The following is a 27,627-nucleotide window of genomic DNA, read 5'->3' as shown; positions in this document are numbered from 1 at the left end:
CTGTGACCATAAATACATCATGCAATCCCCTGAGATTCATAATTTCCTTCTGTAAAATGCAGTGGTTGGACTGTATGTTTTCTAATATCTTTTCTGACTCTAACTTTTCATCAAATTACAAAATGAAAAACTGATAGACTTAGAATTAAGACTGGAATAGAGTGGAAAATGCACAATAAATTTGGTTAACTGTAAGGTAGGATGGGTGGTAGGCAAAGAGTGGCCTTATTTAATATTCCATCATAGAAGCATAACCCACAAAATAACAGATGTCAGGTTCTAAGCACATAAAAAGCATGCAGAAACGAACTTCATTTTTTTCCCACCACCCAAGGGTGTCAGGATCTTGCTGTGCAAATTCCTGGGATCGCTTCACAGCCCAAAAGATGAGGTATCCACTCCCGCCAAGTGTTAGAAACACGAAGAAGTTAGCAAGAAACCTCAGGAATCTGATCAAGTGGACATTTTCTTCTACTTGGGCTGCTCTTTCTTCTATTATAGCTTCCTGTGCCAAGGCAAAACAAAATAAAACAAAAAGAAATATCTTAGCTACAAAAAGTATCATGAACTCAGAAATTATTTTTGCAAACATCAGAATGTGAGGAATGACAACATAAACTAAACCTGAGATTTCACAAACCAGGTGAATACAGTTAACAAGTGATGGCAAGTGAGAGAAAAAAGAAAAAATTCTTGCAAATTGATCTAACACTAGGATCGTCTTTATTCTAAAAGATATTTCCTTCCAGTAAAATTTTTTAAAGCTACATAATAATGTTTTAGAGTCACTTTAAATATTGTGCTAGCTCGTTCCTATAAATAATTAGTGAGCATTGTTCTATTATTTAAAGTATCTGATTTTGATTACTGATGGTCTCATGTTTCAAGCAAATAACATTATTTTATTACCAAATATAAAGAATAAAAGTCTTTAAGTTATAATAGTGCTTTTATGGTTCATTGGATATTTTCCAGGCATAATCAGAACCAAGCCCTAATCCCAAGAAGCAGAAATGATGAGTTAATCTTTCTTTTAGTTGTCACAATACTTCACTCACTAGACTATATGGAAAGCCTCCAATTTTACTCTTAGAAATACAAATAACAGGCTTTTTAAGTTTGAATCTTTACCTTAAAGTTCATTGTGATAGAATTAAATTTGTTGTCTGCTGTTTCAGGATTGCCAATTAGGTAGTCCCAGCTGGTGAACACCTTCCAGCTGAAGTTAAAAGTGTTGTCGTCACCACCTCCATCATCACCGATGTTTTTAGTCATCCTGTAAAGACAGGGAATTTAACCCATCAACCAGAATTAAAAGAAAATAAAAAGAAAAGAAGGGAAAAAAAGGGGAGGATAGAGAGCAAAAAAAAAAAAGATAATTATAGGTAAATTGGAGAAGCAATATCTAAAAGACATTTTTTAACAAGCTTGTTCTAATGAACAGAAAATAGTTTTTTAGGTTTTTTTTGTTTAATTTTTAAATTGTTCATTTTCCAGGCCTTCAAAATTAAAAGACTACTCAGCATTGATGATTTTAATAAACAGGCACATAAAAAACACTTTTTTAATTATTTTACTTAAACTAAGACATTAATGTCATATAAATTGTTCTTAAAGGGATAAGGATCCCTTTAAGAATCTGATGAAAACCACTGAGTCCCTCCTGAGGAAAAAAAAAAAATATGTGTAGACTTTTTTACATATTAACCCTGTTCCACAGAACTTTAGTTAGTTCCCAAACCACCTGAAGCCTATGGACGGACTAAACCAGGCCGAGAAACTCCTATGTGAAATTTAATTCCCACAAGAATCTCCTCCCAAAGAGCAATTACATTGAATGCATTAAATTTCCGTCTACTCTACAATTCTTGACCAAAAATCAAGATTTGCATACAATTTTAATGTCAAGTGGTTACATATATTCTAATCAGTGGTTTTTATTTATTTCTTTATTTTTTGCTTGAGGAGTTTAAAATGCTTACTTATAGGTTTATTTTAGTGGTTGGAGATCTATATTCCACCTACTCCACTTCCTTTCTTCCCCCTATCACTATAAATAGCAAAATTGAAATTTCTTATGACATATATCATAAAACAGTTCCATGAGGTTTTTGTTTTTTAAATATTATAGTCATATGGAACCAAAAGAAGAAAGAGGAGCAGTGACATATAGCTGACATTGTAGGTTGACAGGCATCTATCTCTAAGGTCATCTAAATTCCCCCATCATTAGCTCCACTCCTATGGAGGCTTATATATTTTAAACAGGCTAACCTGTTATGAAAAATAATCACAAATAATTATTCCTTTCTTCCTTCCACCACTTTACGCTTTGCAAATGGTGATTACGTGTATGCACTTGTTCTCCTCAAAAACTTAGCAAGAGGTCAAGGTAGTTACTCTTCTTGTTACAGATGGGGAAGCTGAATCTCAAAGATATGAAATGATTTGCTGGACATTGTCCACCAGTACAGCATGGAGACAGGTCACGGGCTCAGGTCTTCTCACTTCGCTGCAGTGCCCAAGGTAGGACACCATGAGGTAGGCTGAACCATAGAAAATGCCTTTTTGCAAGTCAAAAAGTTTGAAATCAGATATTCCCTATGGAATTAACCTAGGTAGAAAATGATTTATTTGATTAATATACCATGGTCCATTTTTTGCACTGTCATTGAGCCAAAGTTAGGACCACAAGTAAAAATGGCCACTGGACCAATAAGTTTTCAATGGAGTTTTGTCAATGACAATGTTTTATAGCTGAAGATGGCCTCCCAGGAGGGTGAGCAAATTGGGATCATCTAATATGTGGAAAATAACATGAAAAGGGGTGGAATAATGAAAGGAATGAGGAAGGATACCAAAGACAAACTTCTGCTGACAACATTTTTCTATTGAGATATAGCCCTGATAGCTAAAAAATATTCTGTGTACAGAGCTACTCTTTATCTATAGAGAAAAAAATGTGCATATGAAAATTTCTCCTCTTTCAAGGGAGCTGTAGTTTCCAACTACTATGTCTATGAGTAGCAAGCTCAATATATCATTTGCTTTGCCAGGGAAGTTGGCGAAGACAATTGTAGCATTTATACTGTTGCCTAAGGTTTTCATACTCAATTTCTTGCCTTGGACCACAAGTTTGAAGCTCCATTTACAAACTGGGGTCATTTGGTTATTTTATGGGTACATGGGGATGTTTTTAATAAATCAAAGAAATACCTCCATAAATCCTAAGCCAACAGAGTCACTATAATGTAGTCTTTCTCTGCTAAAATGGAAATCAGAATGAGGAAAGGGATTGAGAGGGAGGTAGGAAACAACTTTCTAGAAGCTCACAGGATAAACCACTACACAAGAATAAGAAAATTATTGCAAGGATGATACTAACCAAGTAGTCCCCCCTTATGTGAAGTTTCAGTTAGTAGCAATCAACCTCAGTCCAAAAATATTAGATGGAAATTTCCAGAAATGAACAACTCATAAGTTTTAAATTGCATACCATTCTGAGTAGTGCCGCGATGGAATCCCATCCCACTCCATCCTGCCTGAGATGTGAATCCTCCCCCTGTCCAGCATATCCACACTGTCTATACTCCCCACCCATTACTCACTTAGTAGCCTTCTTGGTTATCAAATCCACTGTTGTGGTATGGCAGTGTTCAAGTCTCCCTTACTTTACTTCCTAGTGGCCCCAAAGCACAAGAGTAGTGATGTTCTTACTTGACTTGTGAATTGGCTAAATTTTAGTAGTTTTCAATGATTCTATCTCCCTATTTAGCATAAAGAATGACTCATAAGTGACATAACTGAAACTTCTTATAAAGACTTTTTATTGCAATGTGTTCTGAGAACACAATATGAAGCCTGCAAAAACTGCCTTATTCACATCTTTAGCCTTGCCCTTTTTAGTGCCCTTCCATGTTCCATCTTTTAGTATACGTATCAGAATCTTTTCACCACCTACATGGATTTAAGAATGCCACCTCTCTTTCAAATTTTCCACCACTGAATCACTGTTGTTTGTTTTGACCTCCAACAGCTTCTGACAAATTTCATTCTATTCCCTCTTTTATCTAAAATAAACCTTACTTTGCACCAAATTAAAAAAAAAAAAGAATAGTGACGTTGGGAATTTGGATATGCCAAAGAGAAGCCATAAAATGCTTCCTTCAAGTTAAAAGGCCAAAGTTCTCAACTTAGTAAAAAAAGAAAAAAAAATCAAATGCTGAGGTGGCTAAGATGTATGGTAACAATGAATCAATGAATCTTCTGTCCGTGAAACTGAAAAAAGACAAAAGAAATTCGGGCTAGTTTTGCTGTTGCACCTCACACTGCAAAAGTTATGGCCACAGTGCTTGATAAGGGCTTTTTTTAAGACAAAAAAGGCATTAAATTTGTGGGTGAAAGACATGAACAGAAACGTGTTTCAATTGACAGCATTCACCAGGGGTCTTAGAACATATTTCTCTAGGATAAAGGGGGACTACCATACTGAATTCTTGAGAAAGAAGAAACTTCAGCAAATACTAGTTCATTAAATATGAAATGTGCAATTTCAAATCAAAAGGGTACTTTATTATATCTCAAACAAGAAGCAGTACAATTAATCAAAGTGTGGACCTAAACTATCGACACAGTTTTGCCATCTTAACAGAGGTTTGTTTATGCCAGCAGCCAAGGAGCCTGGAGAGCGAGTGGCAATGAAATCACGAAAGGCATTTTCCACAGCTTGTTGAGAATTGAATATTTTTCCTTGTAAGAAGTGTTCCAATGCCTGAAGAAGTGATGGTCAGTTGGTGCAAGATCTGAGGAATACGGTGGATGACAGAGAGTTTCCAAGTCCAGCTGCTGTAGTTTGAGCAATGTTGTTTGTGAGACATGTAGTCAAGCATTGTCTTGCAAGAGGATTAGCCTATCTCTATTGACCAAGCTCAGCTGCTTAATCGCAATCATGTCATTCAGTTGGTTGCAGTAGACATCCACTGTAATCAATTGACCTGGTTTCATGAAGCCATAGTGGATAATACCAACACTGGACTACCAGACAGACACCATTAGTTTTTTTGATGAATATTCAGTTTTGGACTGTGTTTCAGCGCTTCATCTTTATCCAACCATTGTTCCAAACACTTGAAATTGTCAAAAAGAATCCATTTTTCATCACGTGTAACAATATGGTGTAGAAATGGTTCACCTTTATGTAGGGACAGCAAAGCAAGGCAAGCTTCCAGATGATTTCTCTTGTGATGCTCGTTTAATTCATGCGGTATTCACCTATCCAGCTTCTTTATCTTGCTGGTTTGTTCTAAATGGTCCAATATTGTTGGAATAGTTACATCAAACCTTGCTGCTAATTCACACGTGGGTTGAGATGGATTCACTTCCACTATAGTTTTCAGCTCATCATCATTCACCTTGGTGTCAGGTCGCTCGTGTGGTTCATTTTCAAGATTAAAATCACCAAAATGGAACTTCTCAAACCATTGACATACTGTGTTCATTCATTAGCCACATCCTTCCAAAACACTTCTCTGATATTTCAAGCTGTCTGTGCTGCATTAGTTCCACAATGGAACTTACATTCAAAAATAACACGAATTTTTTGACTTATCCATGGTTTCACAAAAATTGCTCTAAAAAATTGAAGATAATCACAAACCAAAACATATGTTTGAAAGACTGAGGATGTAACTTCACAATAAAAACAAAACAAGAAGTGTCAAGCGAAATGTCAGAGATATCAACTGTCAAACTTAGTACTTAAGGAAATCGGTCATTTTGTACTTAACAACCTAATATTGGAGTGCAAAGGATAACACAAAAGTAAAAATTCATGGTATATTGGCTACAACCACTGGTCATTCCTTTCTTTGTCATCTGTTTCCCCAACTGAGCACCACAAGGACAAATACTTTATTTTGTTCACCATTAAATCCTCAGATATTAGATAGCTTCCTAGGTTGCCCATAGTATAATAGGTGATCCATAAATAGTGATTAAATGAATGAATAAATACATAAGTTTTCATTCTGGAAGTAAATTTAGCGCTGGAAAGAGCATCACCAAATAAATACATGCAGCATAAATTGCTTTTGCATGGTACATAACATACCATATATGCTTATTATGCCATTACTGTTCAATTCTGTCCTTGTCATCATAATAGGTTTCAACAATATCATCTCATTTTGTAAATAGTTGCCATTAATTCTGGACTACCACTATCCTTAGTCTATGCATGTAAGAGGTCAATTTTTCATGTTGAATATCATAATCATAGATGCGGTTCATAAAGCAGTATAGGAAATGGGACATGGTGGCTTTTAGTCTTTCATACCTCACTGCTTTTCTGCTCCAAGCATTTTTGAAACAAGTCAACTGCAGCTTGAGGAAGTGGAAAAAATCATATGCTTTGTGGGACTTGCCAGGACATCATGTCCTGTAGACCAGTCCCACTTACCCTTCCATAGCCTGTGATATGGTCTGAAATCCATCATTAGAGAAATCAAACACTGTCATTGTCAATGAAAATATCTTGGAGAAGTAAAATATTAGATTGGGGTCTATGAGGGACTCTGATTGTTTTTCTCTAATTAGGTAAAAGACATTTCTTCAACAAAGAAAAATTAATTGGGGGTAGGGGTAGGAGGGTGGAAAGAGAAACAATTTTGACTCTAAGATCCCATGTAAGGATATCAAGAGATACAGAAGATGTTTAGGCAGGGCATTAGGTAGGTCACAGCTGTCTGGGTAAACAGGTACTAAAAAAGTGAAAAGAAAGTTTGCAAAGGCACTGACAATCCAGGTAGAAGGGAGAAAATAAAGTTTTACTCATTTAGAAGATTTGCCATGATTTTAATGTAACTTTGGAAGATGTGAGGGTCTTATAAGACAAAAACTTGGTTTTGATAGGTTTAATTTTCTTTCTTGTTTTTTTAAAAAATTTTTGGCCATAGGAGTCATTTCAAGGCCATGAAGCTCCAAACAAATTTGACAAAAGATAAGGAACAATTTTAATGTAGAATTTAAAGGAATTGAAAAGGCTACCCAGGACAAGTTAGAGCCAGGCCCTTGTCATCACCAACATAGGATAAGTCCATATCAGAAATTAGAAAAAAATAAGTGCAGAATTAGAGAATGGTGCTGTTCAAAGCCACGTTCTACAATTTACTGGCTATTTGAGCTTAGTGAAATCATCAAACTCTGCTGAGTCTTAATTTCTTTATCTGTCCAGTAGGAATAACTAATACCTACTCAACCCAGTATACAAGATTGATGACAGGAACAAATTGACCCATGTAAGGAGAAGAACAATACAGAGAGGTGGCAAGGTGTGGTGGGCAGAAGATACTTTCTCTTTTTCTTTTTCTTTTTCTTTTCTGTAGAGATGTGGTCTGCTATTGCAGAGGCTGGCCTCAAACTCCTGGCCTAAAGCAATTCTCCCACCTCAGCCTCACAAAGTGCTGGAATTACAGGCCTGAGTCACCATGCCCTGCCTGGTGAACATACCTTTTGAACTAGAAAAATCTAGGTTTAAATTGGTCCTCTGGGCAAATGACTTGGGCTGGTCATTTAGTACCTCTGAGTTTTATTTTATTACCTGTAAAGTGGTGAAATTAATACCCACTTTGTAATGTTTAAGGGTTAAAGGTGATGCAGTTTAAACTGATGCATGGTAGATGATCAAAAAACGTTAATTGTTATTATTATTTCAAATATAAATTAATATAAATTATAATTATTGTTTCAGATCCAGAAATTTGGATAAAATATTTTAATTTTGCCAAATATGAACATGTGTTGAAGGCTGGTTTACAGTATAGGTAGGTTTATGATCTATATATAAAATAAATATATATGATAGTCTATGTAGACAAAAATTTTAACACCAGTTGGGGTTTCATATGACACATGATTTAGATATTTGAAGATATTATTAGCCTATTCTATGAATATTATTATGGCCAGGCTTATAAACAGAAAAAATATAACTAATCCCAGGGAACCCTGCAATAGGGAAAAGTCTTGAAAAGCCTATTGGGATAAGACACCAAGGAGTTTCTCATCAAAGCATGCATTCCCTGAATGATTTGGCTGTTTCCATTAGTTCAGCTTCTGTAAAATATATCAGTGAATTTTTAAGTTTTAGCTTAGACAACTGTTTTTAATGGGAACAGTTGTGTCTTGATATCAAACCACCTTTACATTGGGATATAAAACTTCAAACTCAGGAGGACAACATATGAAGGAGCTGGTGGTTTCCATGTCATGTAACTTCACAACATTATATTGTGTTAACTTGCTTTTAATACTTACGTGACTACATTTACTATGAAGATTTCTAAGCTTTTGATGTGGTTAGGAATATACAGTGACCTGGAAAGAAAAGGAAGAAAGGAAGGGAAAAGGTAGGAAAGAGGGAAGGAATGGCACAAGGGAGGGGGAAAAGAACTTAAAACCAAGGTGATGAGCCATCCCTGTTTGCCAGGGACTGAGGAGGTTCCCAAATGCAGGACTTCCAATGCTACAATGGGGGAGAGTCCTGAGCCACCCTACCTTAAAACCTCAAAGTACTTTCTTGGGATTTTTTTTCTCATTTTACCTACCAATTTCTTTATTAAGTAATTAAAAATAGATATTTGCCCCATTTTATGGATGAGGCTGCTGAGGCTAACAGTCTGGGCAGGATGACAAAGTCCTGATGTAGCCTTGTTGATTTTTGAGCTCAGGTTCTTTTCTATTCAGTTTGAGTAATGTGTCTCATAAATTCACTCATACTTATTCCAAGAGGATAAGTAAATCATATATATTTATAAAATAAATATATATGATAGTCTATGTAGACAAAAATTTTAACACCAGTTGGGGTTTCATATGACACATGATTTAGATATTTGAAGATATTATTAGCCTATTCTATGAATATTATTATGGCCAGGCTTATAAACAGAAAAAATATAACTAATCCCACGGAACCCTGCAATAGGGAAAAGTCTTGAAAAGCCTCATTGGGATGGGGGTGGGAAGAGGTGATAAATGATTATATACAATTATTTGTATCTCATCAATTCTTTTTGTTATCAGATATTGTCCCCAGGGCTGGGGTGAGGTGAGAATCATGTATAGCTTCTGAATTATCTTGTTATATGAGCTGAAGGGCTTAAACCACGTGCCAATCAGGTGAAGTGCAACCAAAGGTTCATGCCAGAGTGAGAGGCCAAAGCCAGCCTGGTTTGGTTGGCATAACATGGACGACAATGAGGGGGAGATGTAGAGTTGGTGCCTTGCAGCTATCCTAAATGGCATTTTTGAGCAAATTGGAAAAAGCCACTACTTCCTCTGGAGCTTCCCTAGCCAATATTGTCACCACCAGCAATAGGTGGCTACCGAGCACTTGCAATGTGACTAGTGAAAAATACACATCAGATTTCAAAGACTTGGTAACCACCCTCAAAAGACAGAGAATTTCTCAATAACAACTTTATATTGATTATGTGCGAAAGTGATAGTAATCTGATATATTGAGTTAAATAAAATATATGATTAAAATTAATTGCACCTGTTTATTTTTTACTATGGCTACTAGAAATTTTTTAATGATATATGTGGCTTTCCTTGCACAATGATGCTCTAGATGCTTTAAATTCATCTGCCAGAAAATTGTTTTATTAAATATGCAAATATATTAGTGGGCAACTGCACAACCATATGTGACTGCCCTGTTTTGGGCGGGCTATCATGTGGCCTCAACTCCTCCCATGCTGGCTTTATTTATTTCATCGATAAGCCTATGAATTATAATCCTAATAAAATGGTTAACATTTGTTATACACTTTTCATGTGCCAGATGTGTTCCAAGTGATTTGTATGTATTTACTCATTTGCTCACTCACACGTGCTACATCTCTATGGGCAATGAAAAACAGAAGAACAGAGCAGTTGAGCAATTTGTTGGTGGTTGTGTAATTACATATACGGTGGAGCTGGGATTTGAACCTAGGCACATGGTTTGAGAGCCCACTGGGGTACACGGCCTCTGCAGAGTCACTGAAAAAATCTGAGCAATTATACATGAAGAAACATTCTTCCCCAGTGACCAGAGACTAAAGGACCAACATAGAGATGATACTTATGAGGCCTCAGTAATGTAAATGGTATGACTGACTTCAACCAAAGTAATATAGTCAAAAGAATACGAAATATCTTATTTTTTGGAATGTGGTAGTACTTTAGCCAATGGACAGTTACCTTATATAACACTGGGACAGGTTAATAAATATCTTGGATATGGGGTTTCCAATAAGAATTTTTTCAAGTCTTGAAAGAGCTTGAAAACTAAATATGAGAGGAACCAGTGAGTCAGGTCTAGGACACAAAGTGTGTCACAGACTGCCGTAGAGAGCTCCTACTTAGGGTGACTGTGGACTTTTCCCCTTTTAGCCCCTCGGGCAGAGGGCCTCCAACAGTGAGGCAAAAGGCTGATTCACCTGTGCACAGTTAAATAAAAGAATGAGGACCTTACATGAGATGTTTTAACTCTTCTTCCAAACTAGTTCAAAAAATCAGCTAAAGGGTAGATTTTTCATAGCCCCAAATAACTGTGCTAGGTTTTCTGCAATGCCTTTAAGTGGGGTATTATAAATATATTTCAGGCAGAGGGAAAAATGAACTGCAGTATTAGTTCCCCACTGAAATTCTTCCCCAGACTCTAATAAATCCTTTCCCAAGACAAAGCATGATTATAGAGTTGAGTGTGATGGTCTCATTGGGAGCCATTTGTTTTTGCTGTCTTACACAGCTAAAATTTTTTGGATGAGTGATTATTCTTCTTTGTAAAAAAAAAATAAAATAAACAGATAACAACAGATTTTGCCTATTGAGGTGATTCTGCAAGTTGCAAACCTCTCTGCTTGCAAAAGAGGGGTCAGCAGCTGTTTCCCTGTCTTGTTGGCAATGTTGATTCACACCTGGGAGTACAAAAAGACATGTTTCAAAAAATATGTTTAAACACAGGATAGCCTTGCAACTATCAGGCTGACCCAGTGAGATGACCCAAAGGCCTGTGTTTGTGTTCAACTCTTTTGTTTTGAGGATGTAATAGTCTAACATTAGTGTCAGTATTAAAACTACATTTCAGCTCCTACAGGCTCTGCATCCTCTAGACATAAAATAGCAACAAAATTATATCCAATTCTTAAATTTACACCCCCGACATTCCATTCCAGAAATCATGGCTTGCTTTCCAAAAGGCAAATGAAACTTACGCTCTGAGGACAACCAGAAAGCTGTATCCAATGCACATAATCCCCACCAGAAAATAGGAGAGCGGCAACCTGAAATTCATCCATCCGATCGTTCTTTTATTGTCGTAATAGCCATAAAAGAGGACGGAATATTGTGCCAAGCCCTAAAATCCAACAACAAAGCCACTTAGCAGATGCTGTGAAGAGCAACTCAAAGGAAAACATCAACTCTTAAGAGTAATAACAAAATGACATTAATTTTCAAACTTGGGTCATAGTTCTGACATGAGCCCTATTGTTTTGTTACATAAAGTGAATGTGTCAGCTGCCACATTGATTGGCAGCTTCAGTGATTTCTAAATAGATAAAATTTTTAAGCAAATATAGGCTTGCTCAGCTGTGGAGCCATTACCATGAAATGCCCGTTGATTTTAACATCAAAACATACTTCACGGTATCATTAGATTTACAATTTTAAGAGCTTGCTTAACATGGGGTGGGGGGTGGGGGTGGGGCGGCAGGGAAGCTGAAATGTGCTTCCTCCAAGTGCTGTGGCAGGTTTCCATTTCCAGTCACCTGATCCATAATTAGATCATTCTCCTTGCACCACAGGGGCTATGTCTCAGCTCCCACTTAGCAAAAGTGAGGAACAGATGAGATGACATTGGAACCCATCTGCACAATCTTCTATTCATCCAGACCATTATAGAATTCCCCCATAACAAGCATGTTTATTTGTGCATTACATTCTCTTTCTTAAAAATTATCTGTGAGGGTTGGAATTACCATTTCCCAAAACCACCTGAATAAGTTCTCTCTCTACACAGAACACTGGCACATTCTGATGCTGCTTCCTTTACAATATTCACCTTTCTCTCTCACATTCACTGTGTATTTCACTCTCAGCATTGAAGCACAGTTTCCATATCACTACAGTATATATCCATTCCCCAGTGCCTCTCTGACTTCTTTCTGGCAATAACTAAAAAATTAGTATGTTTTGTGAAATGAGAAAATAATAACTTGCCAATATGGGGCTTCCTCTTGAGATCAGGTAAGTTACCCTTGAATCTTACAAAATCCAACTGGTTGCTTTAATATCATTTAAACCAACCCAGTAACCTTGAAGCCCATTGCTAAGGAAGGGAGAAGTGGGAGAGAGGGGGACATGGAGGAGGAAGAGGAGAAAATGCCTGGGATACTAATTCCTAGAGGAAAAATTAATAGAAGTAATTTGGAAAATTACCTTCAAAAAAGATCCATGGCTACCTCAAATCAGAGGCCAATAGAGATCTGAAAAAATCTCTTGCTTTCAAATTTTCAAACTGCTGCAAATTTATTTTTTAACGTTGTACTCTTTAAAAACTAGCTGGAAATAAAATCTCTAGAAAATCTCAGAGGAGCTTGTGAGCTTACCTAGGGACAGGATGGGATGAAAGGGTTGTAAGTAGATACCAAAGTGCTGAGGTCCCCTGCACCACACCAACCTGCATCTGCATTTTTCAGTTTACAAAAAAATAAATCCAACCTGTGATGCTTAATTTTGTGTGGCAACTTGAATGGGCCTTGGGGTGTCCAGATGAAACACAGTCTCAGGGTGTGTCTGTGAGGGTGTTTCTGGACAAGATCAGCATTTGAATAGATGGACGCAGTAAAGTAGATGGCCCTTCCTAACATGGTTGGCATCATTTCATCCACTCAGGACAAAAGGAGAAAGAACAAAAGAAGGAAGGAGGTATTTGCTCCCTTTTTCCCTGCCTCACTGCTTGGCCTGGGACATCTCATCTCATCTCCTCCTGTCCTCAGAGTGGGATTCACACCGTAGGCTCTTCTGGTTCTCAGGTCTCCAGAATCACACTTAATCACACCACTGGCTTCAGTTTGCAGATGGCAGATCATGGGACTGCTCAGCCTCCATAGCTGAGTGTGCGACTTCCTCAAAATAAATCTCCTTTTATATATATATATATATATATATATATATATATATACATAATTAATCTATTATTTATATTAAATTGTAAATTATATATATCAAGATTTATATATATAATAAATCCAAATAAATTATATGCAATAAATTTCTATAAATATATACATATATATACATATTTCTCCTATTGGTTACGTTTCTCTGAAGAACTCTAATATTCAACCCCAAAGAACATTTGGAGGGCTGAGGCAGGAAGATCGCTGAGCCCAGGAATTCAAGATCAAAAGAACATTTGGGGCTAAATGACTAGTAGAAACCTCAGATAGAACAGGTAGGCTAGTCTCATGTCCAAGATAAGGAACCAAATAGAAGTGGATTGGCCAACAAGACTCAGAAATCTTTATCACAGGAGGATCCTCTTTGGCAGGATTTCCCAGCTCCCAGTTCCATGCCATCTTGTTTCACATTCATCTGGTTAAGGGCCCTGCATCCTTCCACGTGTGTTAAATCCAATCTCTTTCTACCCTGCCTTAAACCTTCATTCAGGTCCTTCTGTCCCAGGGTGAAACAACAGTATCTAACAGAGGAAATGGCCTGAAAAAAAAAAAAAATGGCAAAAATGTTTTCTGTCTCTTTAAAACATCTTCCACTCCTTTTGGAGAACTAGGACCTGCATCCCTGCCTCAGGCCAGGGTTGGGAGGGGCAGGGGAATATCCTCTATTCTTTGTGCTATAGGAGCTGGCTCAGCAGAACTGTCTGGGCAGAGGTACTGGCCAGAGGACATGGGATTGTCTTCAAAGGAGATAGGACAACCAGAATCATCAACTGTAGCTGAACAATAATAGCCCAGAACTGAAAAGCCTCCCTTTAAAAGCTCTGTATTTCTGCTTGTGATTAGGACACAATGGCATTTTAGAGAGAAGTCTCCATCCTCCTCATTTGCTGATAAATTAATAAACTTCTCTTTCTTTCTCCTCAAACCACTTGTCCTCATTCTTCTGATGCAGCCTCAGGGACAAGTGCCTAGCTTTTGGTAACATATTTTGGAATCCCTACGTGGGTCCATCAGCTCCTCATGGAATGGCACTCTGCAACTGCTGGAGGAAGCAGGGAGCAGCCCTGAGACAAGCTATGGGTCTTCTCTGGTAGGAGAGGCTTCTTTTCAAAGTGAGAGAGTAGGAGACTGTTTTTGCTCTGAGGAACTCCCATTTCTTCACCCCCACCGAAGTAGATGCAGCCTCCCCACACCAACATGAACTGAGTTGAGGGGAAGAAAATGGATTAGGGAAGTGTCCAGACACCATGGCCATTTGTTTCTTTGGTAAGTTCCCCAGCATGCATGCTGAGACCCTAATTCCTCACATCTGGGGAGGGTTTTGAACCCTCCAGCTCTACAGCAGGGCATCTGTTTGGAGGTGCCGTTTGGGGGAGTAAGTCATCATGAGATTGATTGGAGCCAGGGAACCTGGTTTGAATTCGGAACTCATTTGCAGTTCCCAGGGAATGGGGGGGAACTAGGCCACCATTTTGGGAGGGTTTTGAACCTTCCAGCCCTATGCAGGACATCTGAGGTGCCAAGGCACCATTTGGGATGACATCTGTCCCCTTTGGATTCCCATTTTTTTGATAGGCCTGGCATTTTATGTTGAGAATTCTCTGTATTGTCTGTGTTTGTTATTTGTTAGTTTTGTTGCAACATAAGGAAGTGCGATCTAAAAGTCCCTTGGGAAAAATTTTGGCTCAATGGTCAACTTATAGTTATGAACCTCTGTGTAAGGAAAATCATGTTGTAGTAATCCAATGTATATGCTGGAATGTGAGAAGTGGCTGTTAAATGAAACCTTGAATTATTATACTGTCTTACTATTGGAATTATTTTGTCAAAGGTCAGGTAAATTGGGTGAGATCCCATATGTCTTGGGTTATTGGGTATGAAATGTCCGATTTCCTTAAGTTTGATTCGAGGTCGGACATTTCATATTTAATGACCTAATACAATGTTAAAGGCCTGGGATAAAGTTATTGGTACAAAAGAGACCTCTACTGGTGGTGGGTGGGATACTCATGATACTTTGTTTTGTTGATCCACACCAGTTCTGGGTCTGCTGCTGGGCTGGCCTGGGGTGGGGGGGGGTGGGGGCAAAGCACCATCTAGGACTGCAGCCCTGGGGGGGACCAGCCACTACCTGACTAATGAGGGGGAAATGGGGGCTGGGGAGGGAGTACCTGCTGCCCAACTAACCCCACCCCACGCATAGCACACAAGGCAGTGGGGAAGCTCCGGGGCCTGCCAGCTTCTCCGGGCAGCTGAGATGCCTGTCACAGTCGGGGCAGTATGGGGCCCCATCACAGACCCACAGACATCCCAGGGCAAATGCTGCCCACTGCCACCACTGCCATCTTGGCATCGTGAGGGAGCAGGGAAGGGTGCGACTCAAACTCTTCAGTTCTATGCCCACTAATTATGACTCTATGACTCGGAGTTTGGAATGGTCTCTCCTGGCAGGAAGCTCAATTTGGCCAGAGGACATCCATAACGGGAGCAGGACAATTTATGCACAATCAGGGTGCTTTTTATAAAAAGAAAGGAGGTTGAGAAAAAACACTGCCCAAAATTGCAAAGGACTCCAGGTAGCAAGAAGCCCCTAGGAGAGAAAATGTTTTTTTTTTAAGTCCAGGACTCAGATGACAAAGGGGGGGTGCACCAACTCCTGCCTCACTAGTAGCTACAATCCAAATATTCCCCACAGGAGCCCTGGGCAAAATTGACAGTGAGGATTCAATTGGTACCAAGCCTTGTGGACAGAAACAATCCTGGGGACTCCTTTCCCCAGCTGCCACCCTGATCCTGGCACCAGCCACATCCAGTGCTCTGTGAATGAACCAGGCAGGGAGTAGTGGGGGAAGGGCCAGGTGGTGGTGAAGCAGCTTTAGGCAAGCTGAGGAACTTAAATGGTACTCAGTTGCATTTAAATGACAGGATTCTGGGACTGGGGAGGCCTTGAGGTGCTCCTGGGCTGTGTTAGGGATTTTAAAAGGGCTCTCCTGCCCTCTTTGATGGGAGCTTAGTGGGACTTGGAGAACCTGAAATCAGACAGATTTGCAAACCGCAGGTTACTCATCTGGAGTTCCTAGGAATGGCATCTGGATCTCAGACTTTAGACTGATGGTAAAGCCCTTGTATGGGGCCCCTAAGGGGACAGCTTAGGATTGCCCCTGCTTTGGGTTTGCCTGACTCTTAAATAATATGAAAAACAAGGAATGAGCCTTGGAGTCTTAGCATAGATGCTGAGAGACATCCCAGGCCAGCGAAATGCTTCTCAAAGTCACTGAACGATATTGTGAGAGGACGGCCTCTTTGCCTCCAGGAAGTAACAGCTATTTGTGAGTCGTTATTAAGGACTGTTTAGACTGTTTATTCTCAATTCTGCCATGCTTTGCCAGCCAAAGATAATGAGCCTTTGCAGCATGACTGTTTAGAGGTTCTGGAGGCTGTCTATTCTAGCACGATGGATCTGTCAGACTGGCCGATGCCACAGCCAGGTTGGGATCTTTTCACCGACAGGAGCAGTTTTATGGACAAGAAAGGGCTGGATATGTGGTGATCATGGCAGTGGCACTGCCACCTAGGACTTTGGCCCAGAAAGCTGAGCTGACTGCTTTAACCACAACAGTTATCCAGAGGGAAAAAGGTAAACATTTATATGGACTCTCAATGATAGTGCACGCTCATAGTGCCATTTGGAAGAAAAGGAGTCTCTGGATGGCAGGAAATAAGGATATTAAACATGCCACTGAAGTAATACCTTGATACAGGCTGTGGCTGAGCCCAGGTGGGTGGCCAGCATGCCAAAAAGAAATCAGGCCACAGGCAGAGCTGCTAAGGAGGCCACTGGAGGTGACCTGTTCCTCGGGGCCTCGCTAGACTTAGATCCCCTTTAAAACTAAAGGCTGGGGCTCTGACATTTGGGATGACACAGCTAAATGGAGACAGAATTCTCATGGACTTGTTCTCCTACCCAAAACTTTGGTTCAGCCTATCATGAGGCACCTACATGAATGCAAACATTAGGAATGTGACACCTTAATGGATTTAGGGTGACATCACTTGGGAGGAGTCCATTTGCAATGGACTGTTTGTGTACTTGAAACAATCCCAAGACAGAGAGATGACCTGCTGCACACTGGGGGCCCTACCCTTTCAATGATTGGCATTTTCACTCAGATGTATAAACTTGTATTAGTAGATGCCTTTTCAGGCTGGGTAGAAGCTTGTCCTACCCGAATGGAGAAAGCATCTGAAGTTCCAAGATGGGTTCCTACCAGGAGCTGCTGGCACAGGACAGGGCCTTCACTGAGCTCCTGCACACATCCATCAGCGCAGAGCAGGAACAAGCCTCAGAGGGCAATGGAATGATAGTCATCAGCAGTCCAGGGAAAGAGGCCAGGCAGATGGAGAATGGCATGCTGGTGATGGACACCATGGACAGGCAGCTGCAGAGACAGCTCGACAGCTCAAGTTATCACCATGTTTGGCTTCTCCATGGCAATGCCCATTGGGGGAATCCTTGCTTCCTGCCATCTGCACCTGGATCTGCTGCACAATGTTCTGTGGTCACCCATGAACTTCTTCAAGTGGACCCACAGTGGGAACCTGGTGAACCATTTCTCCAAACCTGGACATGGTGGACTCAATGATCCCGCAGGGTGTCAAGATGTTCACAGGCTCTGCCCCCTCCATACAGAGTGATAAGGAACCTTATTTGAATTGGAGGTAACCCGCAAATAAGCAAAGCCCTACATCTAGAATGGAAATTGCATGCACCCTGAAATTGATGCAGGAAAGTGGGATAGGATATTGCCATTTGTCCTCCTCCGGATAAAGATAGCCCTCAGAAGGTTAAGCCCCTAAGAAATAGTTTATGAGAGACTCTTCCTAGCACCCTGAGGTAAGTATGGTAATACAACTATGAGTAAAAAAAGCAGAGTAAAACAATCAGGTGCTAAACACTATACACGAGTTTGCCTCTTTCAGGTCCCCACCCTGGTTGGAAGCAGAGAAGTAAAAGACACTCCATGAAGTACCTCTGACAACTCACACCTCATTGAAATGGTCAGCAATGAAAACCTTGAATCCATAATACCAAAATAAAGAGGTTTCCCATGGAAAAAGAGGACCCAAGCCCCCAGAGGAGGGGCCAGCATTTAGGCAATCTAAAGTATCTATTTAAGGAAAAGAGAAAAATGAAAATGGTGATATTTTTGCTAACCTTTCTTTAATTGTGTGTTTTGTCTGTAGGGTGGAAAGACAACTCCTTAGTGAGGATTTCCCCAGGCTATCATCTCTTCTGTTAATCTGTCTTGTGGCTGGCTTCGTCATCTTGAACCTGTTTGGTGCAAGTATTTCTGTATATGAGTTCTGAATTTGCTGAAGCCAGTCTCTTGGATCACCTATAGGGTGCAACTAATACCTCTGCACTCAGAGGTCCCTTATTTCCTTCTAACACAGCCCTGTATCAGACATTGTACACAAGGCGACAGTCTACTTGCCTTGTCAATCTTCATTGTTGCAGTTGTTGCTTGTGACTTTTTTCACCTGGTAATATGTTGTTGTAAATATACTACCAAAACTTTGCAATGGCATACATAAGTATAAACTTTCCATCTAAAACATTGCACCAACTCAGCAGGAAGTAGCTTGATGACTACATCTCCCCTTTTCCCATAGATATGGAAGGGTAATATTGACAGTAGGGAATATGTAACAGAGAGAATGGCCTAAAAAGAAAAATGGCAAAAATGTTTTCTGTCTCTTTAAAACATCCCCCACTCCGTTTGGAGAGCTAGGACCTGCATCCCTGCCTCAGGCCAGCAGTCATGAGGAGCAGGGGAGTGTCCTTTGTTCCTTGCTATAGGAGATGGCGCAGCAGAAATGTCCCAGTGGAGGTCCTGGGCAGAGGTCATGGTCTTCAAAGGAGATGGGATAAACAGAATAATCAACTGCAGTTGAACAATAATAGCCCAGAACTGAAAACCCTCCCTTTAAAAGCTCTGTATTTCTGCTTGTGATTAGGACTATGGCATTTTAGACAGGAATCTCCATCCTCCTCATTTGCTGGCAAATTAATAAATTTCTCTTTCCTTCTCCTCAAACCACTTGTCCTCATTCTTCTGATGCAGCCTCAGGGACAAGTGCCGAGCTTTTGGTAACAAGCAGAACATGGTAAATGTAGACACTTTAAACTCTTTGGTTTAAAGGTTTAAACTGTTTATTTTTTTCCCCATGGGACAATACATATCTTTTCCAAAGCCCCCTGTTTTTCCTTACCCCATTCCTTGCCACAGTGCCGACACTCAGTTATAATGGTTGCAGTAATAGGCAATATCAGTGCATACATTTTGTTGAATATTTAGCACTTGTGGAAAACCTTATTTCATCTCACAGAATCCTCACGAGAATCCTGTGAAATTGCTACTCCTAGGAATGATCATCTCTCCCACTCTTGATGTTTCCTTCCATGTTGAGAAGAACCATAAATGTAACACTCCCCACTGCCCTCCAGTGCCTGACTCTAGCCTCAGGGAGGAGAAACTAAATTGACAGTATAGCATGGACAGAGAAATGCAGACCTCTCTTGCTCCTGTTGAGAGAGCATGTGCTCTGCTCTGCCCCTGCAAGGGGAGGCCTGTCCTGGCAGAAGGGTCTGGCTGTGAAGCCCGCTTGTCCATAAAGATATGCTACATTCTCTAATGTCAGCTTGAACAATAATAAAGATGACATGTTGACCTCTACCTGCCCTACCCTTTGTTTTATTTCTGGTTAGCTCACAACCTGGTTTGACACTGGAGAAGGTGTTATTTACCGTGATTTCCCCACTCACCACACACCCAAAGATTCAATAGCTACTGTCCCTATACCTATTTTACAGATGAAGAAACTGAGTCTTAGGTTACATAACTTGTCAGGTTCACATAGCTGGTAAGTGACACAGTCTGAACTTAAATGGGGTGTAATTCAAACTCTATATACTTAACCACTGTGCTATATGCTTCTCCTGTGTTTTCTTCACCTCCCAAGGCTTGTGTCATGCTAGGGCCGTACCTTCCCAGTGAAAGAAAGAAACCAGAACCCCTAGGAACCCAGCATGGACTCTGATCTATACCCCTGGATTGGTCCCTGGTGGTGCCAGGTCCTCTTGGAAAGGATCCCAGACATCCTTTTTGAAAAGATTTCGGAGGGTCTCATCTCCACATCCATAAATCCTACAACATGACGTCTTTGTCTAATTCATAATGACAGTTTAAGAATTAAAAGACACCCCAAAAATAACATGAAAGGAGAAAGTAGATATATAACAAGCATCTGGTGAGCTTGTTAGGTTAGTACAATAGCTACTGGGGCAGCTAGCTCATCTGGCATATGTACCATTCAACATATGTTCAATGGCTGGCACTTCATAAATATTAGATCACAACCGAAGAGGGGGAAGGGTTCTGTTTAGGAGGGTGGGGAGAATACTGATTATTTCACAAATGTTTCTTCAGTTTGCCTATTTGCTATATATGTAGTCAAGTGTAAATGAAAGAGGTATTATCAAAGAGAACAGTTTTAAAAAGCTTTATTCAATCCACCTTAGTAGCATATTGAGGGGTGGCTTTAAATATGATTTGAAAAGCTTAGAAGGGGAACACCCCTCCTCTTTCACCCAGTGGGCATGCCACACTCCACATGTCTTTCTCCTTCCCTTGAAACTACAGCAGCAGACATCTGGAAGGGACTAAAATAGCAATGACTCCTAGCCTAGCCAAGGTTCTATTCAGTTTCCATGTCAGCGCATGCTGCTTTCCCTGTGGGAGCACTCTCCCACCTCAAAATCTGTGACAGAGAAACCACAGCCAGAGCCAAGTTTCCAATGAGCACAGAAAATTTCTTTCCCACTCTGGGGTTCCATGCTTGCATATCATCTACTAAGACTCTAACTTCTGTTCAAATGTTGCAGGGGGTCTAGTGCATAGTCGCTGATACATTTCCACAAGAAAGAGAATGTTTTGATTATGTGGTCACTAGGAATCAATTCATGCATTTATTTACCTAACTTACATTTATTGAGAACTTATAATTTGCCAAATATTCTACATAGATGCATTAGGAGACTGGATTACAGAAGTCTTCAAAGGAATTCTGCATGCAAAATATCCCCTTCTTAAATATTTTTCACCTGAAATTGTTAGAACTTCATCTTTTGGATGTTTCTCATAATTAGAAATAAATACTCACTGTGAAAGAGAACACACTATCCCCAGGATGGTGAATGAGCTCCATTATCCTTAGCAACTTTTTTTAAAAATTTGTTGTAACTGTCAGACAATTATTTTAAAAAAAATTGTGAAATCAAAACTAGTGGAAAAGGAAGATATAATTTTTGAGGGTATGTGAAGGGGAGGAAGTAACACAGGAGTCGTGTTGGGATAGGGTTTACTTTTCTCTGAGTTGTTATTGGTCATTTATACCTTAGTATTAATGAAGGTTTCAAGGATGGATGAAAGATGGGGGATATCCCTTAACACAGAATAGAGTGGGACACAGGAAGGAAACAAAGAGTGAAAAGACAGCCAATGAAATGACAGCCCAAACAGCTTCAGCTCACTTCACAAGAACAGCAGCCAATACAGTACTCACAGGCAACACCCTCAGGCCAGCCTGTGGCCATTCTCCTTCTCTCCAACCAGACCCACCAGGCCTCTGCCTAATGCTTTGCTCACCCCTCAGTCTCCTTTCCTTTTGCTCCAATCTAGATCCAGAGACATGAAGCAGATTCTATATGGTTCTTAACAGGGAGTGTGTAGATTACAAAGAGGAAGCTGGGCTGAGCCTTACCAGATAGTTCCATTTTCAGTAGAGGGAATAAAGCTGTGTCAGGGCTGTAAACAGTGGCTTCTGCCCCTCAAAGAGCTGTGAAGTAGACAGTTTCTTTTGGTGCCCATCCATGTATTGGTGCTCATGTCCTCCTGCCTCCTGTTAGACAGGGGTCATTGCTGCTGTCTCCCTTCTCCTTTCTGGCTAGGGATACAAGCTCTTTCTTCCTGTTTCCTTGTCCCCAACAAACAAGAATGTTCATGAGCTAAGTATCCTGAGTAGGAACTTAAAGAAAGGAACATTTGTTAAATACCTACCATGTGTCCGGGATTGTGCTAATACTTTACATACATAATCTCATTTATTTTTTTATATTAGCCTGGTGGGTAGATATTAATACTACTATTGTACACAGATGACAATTAAAGTTTCAGGGTGGTTGTCGAATAGCTCACAGCCAGTATGTGGCAGGATTCAAACCCAGGTCTATCTGAATCCCATGACTAAGTTGTTTTCATTATGCTGTGCTGCATTGTTAATTCTGCTGGCTTCTGTAAAAAGTAATTTTATTTGCCTTTTGTGTCATGGTCCAGCCCTGACACTAATGGTGGAAATTCTAGACCCTATGCCTAATGTCATTACACATCTCACTCAACTTGGATATTCCCTAAGAAGCATGAACATAGCACATTCAAAAAAGTTCCCCAAACCTGCTTCTTCCTCCCATCTCAGGGAATGGCACAGCCTCTCCAGTCACCCCAACTAGAAACCTGGATATTTTCGTTGTCTGTCCATTTTTACCCATGGCCCATATCCAGTCACTTGCTAAGTGCTGTAGCTTCTGCCTTGTTAACATATGTGACACTGAGCCGTTGGAATACTCTCTGCGTAGAATGCTGCTCCCAATTGCTCTCCCCATTCCAGAGCCTAATCTATTCCTACTCATTAAAACTAATTCAAGAAACTGGATCCTTATCTCTCACCATATATAAAAATTAACTCAAGATGGATTAAAGACTTAAATGTAAAACCTGAAACAATAAAAATCTTAGAACAAAATCTAGGAAAAACTCTTCTGGACATTGGCCTAGGGAAATAATTTATGACTAAGACTCCAAAAGCAAATGCAATAAGAATAAAAATGTACAGATGGGACTTGATTAAAGTAAAATGATTCAGCACAGTGAAAGAAATAATCAAAACGGTAAATGGACAACCTACAGAATGGGAGAAAATGTTCACAAACTATGTGTCTGACAAAGGACTAATATTCAAAATTTATAAGGAATTCAAACAGCTCAACAAGAAAAAAAACAACGCCATTAAAAAGTGGTTAAAAGACATGAAAAGACATTTCTCAAAAGAATATATACAAATGGCCAACAAACATATGCAAGAAATGCTCAACATCACTAATTATCAGAGAAATGCAAATTAAAAGCACAATGAAATACCATCTTACTCTAATTAGAATGGGCATTATTAAAAAGTCAAAAAACAATAGATGTTGGTATGGATGTGGTGACAAGGAAACACTTAAACATGGTTGGTGACAATGTAAATTAGTACAATCTCTATGGAGATCCGTATAGAGAATTCTCAAAGAATTAAAAGTAGATCTACCATTTGACTCTGCAATCCCACTACTGGGTCTCTACCCAGAGGAAAAGAAATCATTGTATCAAAAAGATACCTGCACTAATGTGTTTATCACAGCACAATGCAAATACATGCAATCAGCCTAAGTGCCCAGCAACTGATAAATAGATAAAGAAAGTGGAGTGTGTGTGTGTGTGTGTGTGTGTGTGTGTGTGTGTGTACATACACACACACACACATACACCATGGAGTACTACTCAGCTATAAGAAAGAATGAAATAATGTCTTTTGCAGCAACTTGGATAGAACTGAAGGCCATTATCCTAAGTGAAGTAACTCAGGAACACAAAAATAAATGCTGAGTATTCTCACTTATAAGTGGGAGCTAAACTATGGCTATACAAGGGCATGAAGAGTGGTAACATGGACATTAGAGACTCACAAAGAGGGAGGGCAGGAAGGAAAGAGAGATGAAAAATTACCTATGGAGTACAATATATACTACTTGGGTGATGGGTACACCAAAAGTCCAGACTCCACTGCTATACTATATATATATATATATATATATATATGTAATGGAATTCAATGTGTACCCCATAAATACATTAAAATAACATTTTTAAAAACCTAGTTCAAGATACCTCTGTAAAGACTTTGCTGACCTCTCAACCAAAGCCAGTTGTTACAGGAAAAATGAATGTTCATTCCTTTCTCTCAGTATTTCCTTCTGGGGCACAGAGCCCCACTAGGTGCAATATTCCTCAGCCCTCCTCTGTCCCTGTACTCCACTCCAGGGGAGGTGTAGGGACTTCTCTGCTTGGTAAATTGGGAATTAATTAACTGGGCTAGACCAGCCCAAACGTAACTTTCTTCCTCTAGGAAACAAGCTGCCCCCAGGGGAAACTGGCCTAATTTGGGGTTTCAGATTAGCAAGACCATTTGGCTAAGGATCCCAGATTGGTCTCCCAATTTGGCTTCTATTATAGTAATGAATGTGGGATTTTTTGCCTGTCTGCTTCTCATTTTCAAACAAATTATTCAGAATTCATAGGGGAAATAGAGTCACTGTTTACTGGATTCTGTCAGGAGTCAAGTAAACTGAATTCCAACCCAAACACGGAATCCTCCCTCCATTGTGCTTCCACGTGCCTAAGACATATACCTATTAAATATTAGCTTGAGATTGTCACTTTGTATGGCAATTGTTTGCACATCCAATTAGATCAGAAGGTCCCTGTGGGCAGGGAATATATATTAGCTGTCTTTGTATTCCCAGCATCTGACATTCAATTTACGTTCGTGGAATGATTGAATGAATGAATAAAGAAATTGTTTCTGGTGATCGTTAGCAAAGCTTGGTTAGATTAAGCTCCTTCAGATTGTCGTGTAAACTCACTTTTCTATTCTGCTTTCTACTACCCTTTTTAATAAAATAAAGTAAATCATTCAAGACAGTAGCATGACGATAATAATGTTATGTTGAGATTTAATGGATCAAAATAACACAGAAGTATCTGAGAGACACTAAAGCTGGAAAAACTCTATTTTTTTTCTACCATTTAATTGCCTAAAATTCTTACAAAATGAGACAGACTTAGTGCTATAAAATGAGCTGCTGTGTATGATTTTTTTTCCACATAGAAAAAAATGGTCTTCTTTCATTTCACAAGGTGAAGATTAAAAGCACTATAGTAAGGGATTTTGTTGGCCAGTTGACTTCTGAACTTATAAATCTGCCTCTGTTTCTTTAAAGTCATGCAGAGAGAAGCTTTGTGAATTCATACATGAAATGAGATGTGTGTGGTCATCTGGATACAGCCTGTGTTGGGAAATACCTTAATATCATCTATTTAAAAAGGAATTTTTCAACAAATAAAAATTTTAAAAATATAGAGAATATATTGTGACTACTTGAAAAAAATGAATTGAGTTCAGGAATTTTCAATCCTATATAATAAGCAACATATATTTCATTCCAAATATTTAAGATTAGTGAATGTAATTAATTTCAAGTACAATTTACAAACAAATGATGTCTATTGGAGAAATATGATGCTAGCACATAGGATAGAGTTTTTACTGAATTGCTTTCAAATGTTTGTAGATTTAAATAGTCTATTTGTCACAGCAGATGTATTAGATTCATGATTTGGTGCTCTGTGTCTCAATTATAGACTACAATTTAATAAATTATAAAGTTCAATGCCTCAGCCTTTAACCAATTAGTTTGGCAGCCAGTATTTAGATACAGCAAATTTCTGCCAGGTAAATTCAGCTCTTCTGAACAATCGTAGTCTCTAACCTCATCATGTTGATAGACTCCTCCGTGGTCTCCTGACATTCATCTTGCCCTTCTCCAATCTGTTGATCTTTTCAAAGTCCAAATCTGATAATATCACTAATCACTCACCACCCACTTAAATTACTTTCAATTGTTCTGAGAAAAAAGTAACTATCATGGTCTAGATCTTGGAGGATCCCACATGGTTTGGTTCCCTCCTGTATCTCCAACACCATGTGCGCCCGCTTTCCCTTCACACTCTGAGCTCTAGTTTCACTGGCCTTTACTCATTCCCTTGGTAAGGCAGTCTCTCTTCCCCACAGGGTCTGTGCACTTGCTGTTCTCACTGCCGAGAATAACTCTTCCTTCACTCAAACTGGGACCTCGTACTTATTTTACAGAACCGAATTCAAATGTTACTTTTGCAGAAAAAAATTTTGCTATTATCTGTCTCCTTCCCTTAAGCCCTAAACCATGTCAGGTCCCCTGCCATTAGTTTTATTAACATGATATAGCTTCCTTTCATAGTACTTGCCACATTTGCAATTGCTTTTATTTTTGTGATTGTTTAACTACTCCAGTAGATTTTATGCTCCGGAGGGCGGAGACCTTGTTGTGTTTTGCTCACCTTTGGTTAATGTCTGGCATTTGGCAAATGCTCAAATTTTGGCAAATGTTCACTAGATTTATGAAAAGACTTGTTTCTGTAATCATATCCAAAGAAGGAATACAGTTTTCAAATCGTATGTGTGGCATTAGGACCACATGCATCCCAAATAATTGCGAAAAGAACGTTTACCTTTGGTTTGGCCAGGGGCAGCCTGAGGGAACGGATGAAAACTGGAATTGTTTTCATAGCATTGTTTGCTGTAGCAAAGAAGGCACTGATAGGGCTTCAAACTCTAAGAAATCAACCCCCAAGCTTAGGATACCAAGAAAGCTAAAAGTAGACCCAGGAATCTCTCTTATCACAATCTATGATTGTGTCATAAAGATGTCCAGGAGGAACAGGTTAAGAAGTTTACAAAGCAAGAGAAAGAATCTAGGGCCTAGAATAGAATACATGATGCCTCTTCTTTTAATCAAACTCAATGAGCCTATTGAACCAAAGGGATCTGCTCCAGACATTGAAGAAGTGAAGCAAATGTGGGAACTAGAGACAGACAGTCTGTAGACACTGACAATCCCAGTGTCACATGCCTGAGTGACACTCTGCCCCTGCCCAGCAAATTCGTCAGAGGAATCTCACTACATATGTAGGTGGGAGCATCCTTCCAATCTTATGATTTCTGCTCCTAAGAGAAGAGACATATCTCTAGGTAGGCTTGAAAACTAACAAGCCTGGATTTGTCCCCAAGAGGCTTTGTAGTCTGGCTTGGGGGTCATGTCCCAAAAAGAATCATTTCTGATCTAGGAGTTCTATCTCTACTGACTCAGCACTGGACTAGGCACAGACAATGGCTGTGGCAAAGCAGTCATGCCGGCTATGTTGAAAATCTGTTGAAACTAACAGCAACAGCAGCAGCTCTGATCTAGAGTGGAGGATCCGAGTTACATTTTCAGGGTCAGCAGACCCTGTGCTGCTCAGATCTCCTCCAGACAGGCTCCAGCAGCCACCCCTTTGGCTCCACCAGAGTGGATCATAATGCTTTCAAGTTGAAGTCACACACACCCCAAGCTGTACTTAGTATACCTGTGTACCTGAGCACAGTG

General features: G+C 39.7%; 1 protein-coding gene across 1 annotated transcript in view; it reads right to left on the bottom strand.

The window, feature by feature from the left end:
- Positions 1–27,627, bottom strand: part of TMC1 (transmembrane channel like 1) — a 154,970-nt gene that overhangs the window by 40,150 nt on the left and 87,193 nt on the right. The window contains exons 9-11 of the mRNA XM_045562137.1: positions 11,262–11,404; positions 1,132–1,276; positions 311–505 (exon numbers count right to left, since the gene is read on the bottom strand). Coding sequence (XP_045418093.1) covers positions 311–505; positions 1,132–1,276; positions 11,262–11,404 — 483 coding nt within the window. The remainder of the gene's footprint in view (positions 1–310; positions 506–1,131; positions 1,277–11,261; positions 11,405–27,627) is intronic.

This window comes from Lemur catta, chromosome 10 (assembly GCF_020740605.2).
Source record: "Lemur catta isolate mLemCat1 chromosome 10, mLemCat1.pri, whole genome shotgun sequence".
NCBI classification, from domain to species: domain Eukaryota; kingdom Metazoa; phylum Chordata; class Mammalia; order Primates; family Lemuridae; genus Lemur; species Lemur catta.
Note: the sequence above shows the minus strand (reverse complement) of the source record. Positions and strands in the feature narration are given on the sequence as shown.